The sequence below is a fragment of the Mytilus galloprovincialis genome, chromosome 6 (genome assembly GCF_965363235.1).
Source record: "Mytilus galloprovincialis chromosome 6, xbMytGall1.hap1.1, whole genome shotgun sequence".
NCBI classification, from domain to species: Eukaryota; Metazoa; Mollusca; class Bivalvia; order Mytilida; family Mytilidae; genus Mytilus; species Mytilus galloprovincialis.
Genome location: NC_134843.1, coordinates 24,283,351 through 24,293,361, shown reverse-complemented (window position 1 = coordinate 24,293,361; position 10,011 = coordinate 24,283,351). Strand labels below are relative to the sequence as shown.

General features: G+C 32.2%; 1 protein-coding gene across 1 annotated transcript; it reads left to right on the top strand.

Annotated features, from left to right (window-relative positions):
* Positions 1–1,265: 1,265 nt before the first annotated feature.
* Positions 1,266–9,888, top strand: LOC143079212 (uncharacterized). Its single transcript, XM_076254441.1, has 5 exons — positions 1,266–1,603; positions 3,265–3,318; positions 5,709–5,924; positions 6,460–6,648; positions 8,292–9,888. The coding sequence occupies exons 2-5, from the start codon at positions 3,276–3,278 to the stop codon at positions 8,687–8,689; spliced, it is 846 nt and encodes a 281-aa protein (XP_076110556.1). The 5' UTR covers positions 1,266–1,603; positions 3,265–3,275; the 3' UTR covers positions 8,690–9,888.
* The last annotated feature ends 123 nt before the right edge of the window (positions 9,889–10,011 follow it).

The window sequence follows — 10,011 nt, the reverse complement described above, 5'->3', positions numbered from 1 at the left end:
AATACCAGGATGCTTCATAACTTGTATACAGATACCTTATGTCCACCTGTCATGTGTCCTTTGACCTTGATCTTGTTTTCTTGGTTCAGAGATTGCTTGAGAAAACAAATATGTTTTTTGTCATGTGAAATACTCACTCATGAATAATATGATAACTTTATTTTGTGTATTGGTTCCTAGCTTGGTCTGCATGACTGTATGCCAGGATTACGGGGCCTTGGCCTCATTTCAGGGATCAGAGGTCAAGGGTCAGTCTCTCAAATACTATAAGCATTCAGTTGGTCAACTATAAATGGTGTATCGAATGATTGCAAAGATTTCATGGATCTGTGATCAAGATAAAGTTTTCATGGCCAATACAGTATTTCAGATATCATAACAGCAAAAGGATAATTATATTATGGGTATGGAATGTATTTCAGGTGTACAAATTCGACTTGAAGGGTTCACCTAACCTTGGCCTCATTTCATAAATCTATTCTTTCGTTTTATTTTGTGTTTTAAAGCTACTATTTTTAGTGTCTATGGAATGATTGTAACATTTACATTCTGTTTGGCAATTTCGGATTACCTTGACTTCACTTTTATGGTTAATTGGTCGATGTAAATTTTCATATCAGATACTATCAGCAATAGTTCAAATAATTGATACTTGGTGAATTAAGTGACTGTAAGGTTTACATATCTGTCTGTCACGGCTTATATGACATTGACGACCTCATTTTCATGATATATTGGTCAATGTTAAGTTTTTGTGGTTTGGTCTGTTTCTATGGTACTAAAAGCAATAAGTTGATTATATTTGGTTAATGGAATAAATGTAAGGTACGTGTGCAGGTATTTGGCATGATTCGTCTAACCTTGAACCTATTTTCATGGATCATCAATGTTAAGTTTATTTGATACTTGTATTGAAATCAATCTTTTAGATTTAAGACTTTCAACAAAAAAATCAGTCATACATGTAAGTAAAGCCACTACAATCCAGCGTGTTCACTCTTGTCAATTCATACATGTAGTCTTTTTTTGTTTTGTTTTTTAAATCTGATAATTTGAGAATCTTTTGAGTTTACGTGTATATGAACGTAAATCTAGCTACTTCTAAGAGCATCCCAATTAAGAATTATATAGAGGCTCCTCCCCTTCATCCCACGTAGAGTTAATAAATCTTTGACTATATCCATTTCCCAGAGATGACAGTAATTTTATATTATATAACTTATCAAACACCTCTTAATTGCATTAAATTTTACTTTGACATCAGCTTCTCAGACCTTGATGTAATTAGTTTATTTTTTTCTAGATGTACTTTCCAACATCCTGCATGGAAATCACCATTGATTTTCCACTTCATCAAAACCGTTTTAATCACAAGGTGACTTCATGTAGAATTTATGATTTCAGTCATCAACCTTTATCTCAAAAAACAATTTTGCACATTAAAAGCCATGAAATTGCTATTACAGTTACCATAAACGTTAATCAATATGCCCCATGATAGATTACAGCCGCATGCATTCCCAGGTCTTGCGTGCAACTGAAGCGGATAGTATGCAGGATTTGCTGCCGTAATTTCTGAAATATAGTTTCAAATTGAATTTTTGTAAGTACATGTACAAATTGTTTGTTTAACACATTTTTTTTTTTAATTTTGATTCATAATTCTGTTTTGTTTCCAAAGAAAAAGTCGAGATTACACAAACATCGGGCAAAACGAATAGTTTCTGAATTAAGAGTTTTCTTAATTGTTTTGTTTTCGTTTTCGTTTTTTTTCTTTTCAATTTGCTATTATTATTGTTGTTGTATTGGTTTGTTATTGTTTTGTATTTGTTTGCATGTTCGTATTTTCTTCTTTGAGAATTCTTAAAAAAAATCTTTCTCTAACTAGAACATTGTTAATTATAATTTGAACCATCGAGCAGCGTGCCACGAAATAGGATATTGCGTTGAGAGTCAATTCGACAAGATACATATATAGGAGAAATATTGTTTTTAATGTGAATATAGCAAACGCTTTTTGTGTATTTTTATTGTCGAGATTGGGATTGATATTTATGTTGCGCAAGCATAGAGATCCCATATTCGTCTGCGTCGGCGTCGTCAGCATTTATATATATAGGTTTTGTCTATGGTTGAATTGTTTAAATTCACAATAACTTTGTCAAACCTTTATGGAGTATCATGGAATATGGAAAGAAGCTTTATTATGACCAGAAGACACTATATAGAAATGAATGAAATTATAAAAATATTTTTAAATTACTTCATTTCCCGTATTTCATTGAGCAATGAACTTTTTTCGCAGTTAACAAGAAGTTTCGGTCTGAAATAAATAATTTTGTCAAACTTTCATAAACTTTATGAAACTTTAAAATAAGTTTTAATATTTTAGAGATACTATTTGAATTTCCTTTTTAGTATTTTTCTCATCGGTGGTCTATAATGCTCATAATATTGACTGACAGTCTGGAATTAAATTGGTACGACATGTAAATTTGTAAACCTTCATGCATATGGATTGTTATGAAAATTGGATAAAGGCCGATCTTCAAAATCAAGAAATGACAAATAAAACAAAGTTTCATATTTTGCGCTTTTTAAAATTCTGTATGTGACTTATATAGAGACTTACGTTAGAAAAGCAACATTCAATTTACTCTTTTATAGTTTAAACATTTTGAGAAACAAGTTAATGCAACTAATATTAATTCCTTTCCACTTTGCGGGTGCGGGTTCTGCATTGTAGCGGCATTAGCCTGTTCTTTTCGAAATCTACAAGGGTGTCTTTTGCGTGCAAGAGATGTGACTCTCTCTTAACCGGTCAGCCATTTTATACCGTTCCCTTACGACGGACTATCATTGTTTCCTCAAGACCATACTTGCAAATGGTGTAAAGGGAGAGCCGAAAATTAAGGTCCTGAAATTTTCTCTATGGAACGGGTATCGAACCAGGAACCTTAATTGTGTTAGTAGTCCGATTCACTAACTACTACATCACGGCTCCGACAGCATGCAGCACAGTTCTGTGGAACTCTAGATCTTAGCGAATGTTTTTTTTTATTTAGTTTCTGCTGTTTGTTTTTGTTTTGTTTATTTTGTCTGTAAAATTCTGTAAAACCAAAAAAGAAAGACATGCTTTCTCAGAAGTGCAATAGCCAATGTGGGAAGATTCTATTGGTTTTTTTTTCAATTATAAAGAACAATATAGTAAGTATGTTAATGTTTGAACATAGTCTAAAATACTTTTCCTTTTTAATTTTGCAGTCGTTATAGGCATGTATATTCATGTACAGGCTGTGTTATTGATTGTGATTCCAGGTACGTATCTCCTTACATCGTTTATGGAAAACGTTGAAATACCAATGAATATAAAAAAGAAGATGTGGTTTGATTGCCAATGAGACAACTGTCCACAAGAGACCAAAATGACACAGACATTAAAAAGTATTGGTCACCGTACGGCTTTCAACAATGAACAATGCCCATACCGCATAGTCAGCTATAAAAGACCCCGATAAGACAATTTAAAACAATTCAAACGAGAAAACTAACGGCCTTATTTATATAAAACTGCTTTACAAAATATGCATCATATATTTGCCACTGGACATTTAGTAACCAACCAATTAATCTAATGTTATCTACAAAATAGGTTTAAAGAGTTAAATTATGAAATTAAGGTTGATAAATGTTCATAAAGTTTAAACCATAGAATAAGCAAAAATTGCACAGTGCAAATATTAATCGTCAGAACTATTGGACCTGAGTGTCTGCACAATGACCGGCAGAATATAAAGTAAATAGTTTCAAAATAATCATGGTTGATGTCTAACCATAAATTCAGGCTAATTGTTCAATAAACGTTGAAATAACAATGGATACTGTGTTACGAATTTTATCTACTTAATATGCTTGATATATTTGCCACTGGACATTAAGTAGCCAATCCAATTATTAATCTAAAAATAAATGCTATCTACAAAATAGATTGAAGGTATTAAATTATGAAATTAAGATTGATTAATATTGACAAAGTTTAAACCACAGAATATGCAAATATTTCACAGTGCTAATATTGATTGTCAGAACTACTTGAGTACCCTCACAACAACCGGTTGAATATAGAGTGAAAAGTTTGAAAATTACCACGAAGGCATTTACTAAAATGATGACGAAAAGGATGTCATGCAGTAGTTGGGGAAAGAATTTTCTTGGCACTTTAGGGAGATGCAGAGACTATCGTTATAAGAGCACTCATGTAATGTTGATATCAAGTAGAGTAAATGGACATCGAATTTTAAAGGAATTATCTTGTTGATTGTCGTCGGTTGCTGTCCTTCATATATGTTGTTGTTGTTGATTTTTTTTATAGTGTTAGGTGCAAAGAAAACAGACCTTTTGGGTTTCTTGTTGAAATTGTTTCATATTTTGTCATGTCTCTCAATGCTGACTATACGTTTTTTTTTTGTCATTGACATTTATTGAATGGTTGTTGTTGTATGATTGGACTACCGTGGATAGTTTTCTCATTAGCTATCAAACCACATCACATTTAATGCAATTCAATTCATTTATTCAAGTTAACAGTATTTCAATCAATGATAATCAAATTTCATAGAGAAGTCCTATTCACAACGTTAACTGCATTAGTTATAACGTATACAGAGCAGCTATATTTTGTATCATTTCTGACCCTATACAGTATACCCTTTTGTATGTCAATCTAAATTTCATTTCCAGCATCCTATCTGCGGAACCCACAAATTTGATTCATTGTAACTTTGTTTTAGTCTAGATTATGCATGAAATATTTGCCAATGGACGTGTCAGTAAACCACAATCAATAATTAATAAGAAGATGTTATTCGTCTTTAAATTTGTAGTTAAAGACACATGTTTTAGATTATGGTCTTTTGGAACTTTCCAAGAGTTTATTGTATCTAAGAACATACAGAACCAGAATGTAAACTATTTGAGTCGGGAAGACAATCAGGATAGTGTAAAGGGGTATTTAGCTCCTACGGATGAATTATTTAAGGAGTAAATTGGTATAAATACATAGTTTCTGAATGACCTTTCCTTTTTCTGAATTTCAAGTAAATTTTAATTGATAGATTTATTGAATGGTTGTTGTTGTATGATAAACACACGTTCAGCTAGTGGCAAATGTTTCACACCTTTAATCAATCGATAAGATTCTGTTATTATGATATAAAATGTGTTTTCCGTTAATGATGTTGTGATTTTTACTAATGGTATGTGACTTTGTGGTGGTTATATCTTTTCAGTATTAATCAACTGACTGGTATAAAACTTCAGGGGTCTGAGAGAACTTACAAGCTAAAAATCCTTCTGAGCTTGTCAGTTAAAAGAGTACATACATTGTAGCACATTTACATGTTCTTGTACTGAATATGCATTTAATTTGCAATTATTAACTGGATGTTAAACATGTATCTATTAAACGCCTAAACTAACTGGAGTCTCCAATGATGTAAGAAAAGACGCGTATATTCATAAATGTTAATGAATTGTGGGATCATTATTCTTTTTGTCTTTGAAAAACAAATATATATATATAATTAAGAATGGAAATGGGGAATGTGTCAAAAAGAGAACCACCCGACCATAGAGCAGACAACAGCCGTCTTATTTAATTGGTGCTATCCGTAATTGATTGTAATATGCACTGTTTCTAATTTCAACAGAAATACTGGTACTGTGTGACTATTGTAACTTGGCTCTTTACAAACCAACGACAGCGAATTGTTACGACACAAGTCATCCTTGTCATGCTGTTGATGGTGACCACAATCAGACATTTGTTTCCTGTAAGTCTGACCATCCTTGGTGGCAAGTGGATTTGGGAATGTCACGCAAAATAGAATCCATTAAAATTTCATTCTTGCCAGGAGAGTCAACAGGTGCGTATAGATGGCAGCAACTGCGAAACGAGATATGTTTTTCATTTGAGCTTAAAATGATCTGTGATATTTATCTCTAATGTATGTTAACTTCTTAAGCTACAGTGAAGATATAAATTTTCATCCCCCCTCGATTCCATTTTTGAATTTTGTTAGCTGACTGAATGCCAATGAGACAACTCTTCACAAGAGACCAAAATGACACAGAAATTATAGCAACTTTAGGTCACCGTACGGCCTTCAACAATGAGAAAACCCAATACCGTCTAGTCAGCTGTAAAAGACCCCGAAATGACAATGTAAAACAATTCAAACGAGAAAACTAATATCCTCATTTATGTACAAAAGATAACGAAAAACAAATATGTAACACATAAACAAATGACAACCACTGAATTACAGGCTTATGACTTGGGACAGGCACATACATACAGTCTTTTTTAGATTGCTTTTGCATCTCCTGACTTCAACACAAACTTTTAAGAAATGTTTAAAGTATTCTCTGTGTTGTTATTCTATTGTTTTTCTCTGACAGACGATATCAGTACAACGACATTTGAAGATTTTTCACCAGGCGGAGACATTATCAACATCACAAAATGTGGAGTGGATTCCAAAATACTTTCTTTAACTCTCTGCAAAGAAAGCTTAAAAGGACGATACGTTCGGATTTCAAAAAAAGTTTTATCCGGTACAATCAAAATACAAGAAGTAGAATTATATGGTAATTTTATACATTTTATATATTTTATGCATTTTATACATTTATACATTTTATACATTTTATACATTTTATACATTTTATACATTTTATACATTTTATACATTTTATTTTTATACATTTTATATATTTTACACATTTTATTTTTATACATTTTATACATTTTATACATTTTATACATTTTATACATTTTATACATTTTATACATTTTACATATTTTACACATTTTATTTTTATACATTTTGTACATCTTATTCATTTCATATATTTTATACATTTTATTGAATTATACGTATGACATGCATGTGGCTATACTAGGTTTTTTTTGGAAAATATTTTGGAGCAAACCGTTTATAAAGAAAAATAATTTTGATCAACACCACACATGTCACATGTAAAAATGTTATAAGAAAAGTACATAACCCAAGGTACATGTATGTTCTAGTCCTATAATATATGACTTTGGAGTTTGATATCATTATATTCAACCTTTTTTATGGGATATTTTTTTTACTATCAATGTTTGGGTTTGAACATTGATAGTAAAAAAAAATATCCGATAAAAAACGTGAACATTGATAGTAAAAAAAAAATATCCGATAAAAAGTATTATCATATACTTAAAGAAAATAACATATGATTTTTACAGTATGATAATAGCATTAAATTAACGTATAAATTCCACATTTTTCCGATATAGTGTTTAGCGGGCTGATATGAAAAATTTATCACATGCTTCGATTATTATCACATGCTTTCTGTAACGTTATTACATGGCATTACGGCCAACTCGGCAAATTCCGGAAGATACATGCACCTCAATGGTAATTTTTCAGTGAAATACATTACAAAGTAGGGTACCAAAAATATTTGGATAGTGGAAAGTATATTGTGTAAAATGAAAAAAAAAAAAAAAACACCAAAAAACAACAACAAACAAATAATAAAATAAATGCATTTTTAAAAGTATCAAACATAATTTAAAAGAATTTCAAAAGTTATTTTATACATGTTTACTTTTTCAAACAGTGTTCGTTGTGTATATTGTTGAATTATTTTTTCATCGTCCATAATAAAATATATCATACTGCTATTTTTCTTTTCTGTTGAGGCATATGCTAGAAAGATTTCATATCGAATTTACTACATTTGGGGTCCGACCTTCGTGAACTTTCCACTCTTTGAACTTCTATTTGAGAACCACGTAAAAGGATCTGTAAATTTTATCTATAATTTTCCTCCATTGTTGAAGCATATGATAAAAATATCATAACATGTCATTTTTCATATCGCATGTATTATCAGCCCTCGGTCAATATCAGCCCTCGAGCCATGCGGCTCTTGGTCTGATATTAAACCTAGGGCTGATAATACATGCGATATGAAAAATGCCATGTAATAATCTGATAATATATTATAGGACTAGTTCTTTAATTGATATGCATGTAATGTTTGTCACTGAAAGTTACAAACTCGTAAACTGTAAATGAAATGTCAAAATTAGGTTTAGAAGGAAAAGACAGAAAGATAAAGAATTATGGTTCACAAACATTTCAAAGAAAATTCAACATTCAACATTTATCACCTAAACAGACCAGTATACCTATTAATTAAGCAGCTGTAATTAATCAAATTTTATTTTGTAGGAGACGTTAATGGACCATGTCCGGATATCACAGAAAAGTGGATATGTGACAGCATGTGTGTGGCTCCGGAAGGGGCAACTGGTGAACAAGTCTGTAGTCGGTGTAAGTGTCCATGTACAGCTCTTGGAGAGGGGGTCAATCACATACTTACTGAAGTGGAACTTCAACAGAAAATTGATAAACTTGTTAATGATATCAGTATAGATAAGAAAAATACCGCCGTCTCCAAAAGAAAGCTGATAAGTGCACCAGACAGTAGGAAGTCGGCTGTAGCAGTAGGGTCAACTGGTATCGTCATACTTGCATTGTTACTTCTGGGGATTATTGCAATGGATGCTAGCAGACTCGTCTGTCTTGTCCACTTGACTAGACGGTTTTGTAACAAATATAAAAACTAGATAATAGAAGACTATAGCCTAACATGTAGGACTATTTATCGTCTATCTATATATAATCGCTATGAAGTTCCAAAATCCCGTCTATTCGGGGATATGCCTTTGATTTAGTTCGACTGGGTTTTTTTATGTATTGTTTATTATATTATCTGTATTTGGCATTTGTATAACTGGACTGAAAAACACGTTTATTTCTGTATTGCCATAACACAAACCTGTTACAAAGTAAAAATAAATAATTCAGTTAAGAATTCTAATTTTATGCAAATGTACAACAAATGTACAAAAAACAATTGCCCTTAAACAAATATGACAGACACTTAGCTCCTGACTTGGGATAGACTTGTATAGAATGTCAATGGCAGCGGCGGATCCAGGAGGAGGGTTCAGGGGGTTGGAACCCCCCTTTTTTTTGGACGATCAATGCATTTGAATGGGGACATATAGTTGGAACCCCCCCTTTTTGTCCGGGGTTGGGAACCCCCCTTTTTTAAAAATGGCTGGATCCGCCCCTGAATGGCATATTAAACATGTCTGGAGGCGTCAATCCGCCCTTAGAAAAGTCAAGTTTGTGAAGGCACAATACAAGAACAAGTTGTGTTTACCCAGTGGCGGATCCAGGGGGGTCCGGGGGTTGGAACCCCCCTTTTTTTTTGGACGATCAATGCATTTGAATGGGGACATGTAGTTGGACCCCCCCCCCCTTTTGTCCTGGGTTAGGAACCCCCCTTTTAAAATGGCTGGATCCGCCCCTGTTACCAATCTGAATAGTTCGTATGAATGTGTTTTTATTTGTGTCTGTGTGTGTGTCTGGGTATGTGTGTGCTTTAAAGGTCTTCCTTGCTGGTAGTTTGGAAAATTTGACTTATTGCAAAAGGTCATCAATTATATAGGTAGATTATAATTTTTTTTAAAAACTATGGAAACTGTACTGAAAAGTTTATCATATTTTTTTGTCACTATAAAGCAGAAAGTTCATTAAAAAACTACTCGAAATGTTAATTGTTTTTATGACACTACAAGTAGTAATTGGCGAGTTTTATAGTTCATAAATTTTAAATATTTGACTATTTCTGATATTCTTATTATAAATATAATTGATATTGATATATATATTTCATTTGATTATATAATATTGATATATTAAAATGTTAACAGTGCACTGGCCTTTTGAGTCGGATGTAATTATAAATTACATGTTTCCTGTTATGAAAATGAAGTGTTAGCAAAATATGTATTTTATTCTATTAAAGCGACGACCTTATTTCAATGTCTACGATTACAAAATGTTCGCACTTGCGTGAACTTACACATTGAAGAGGGCC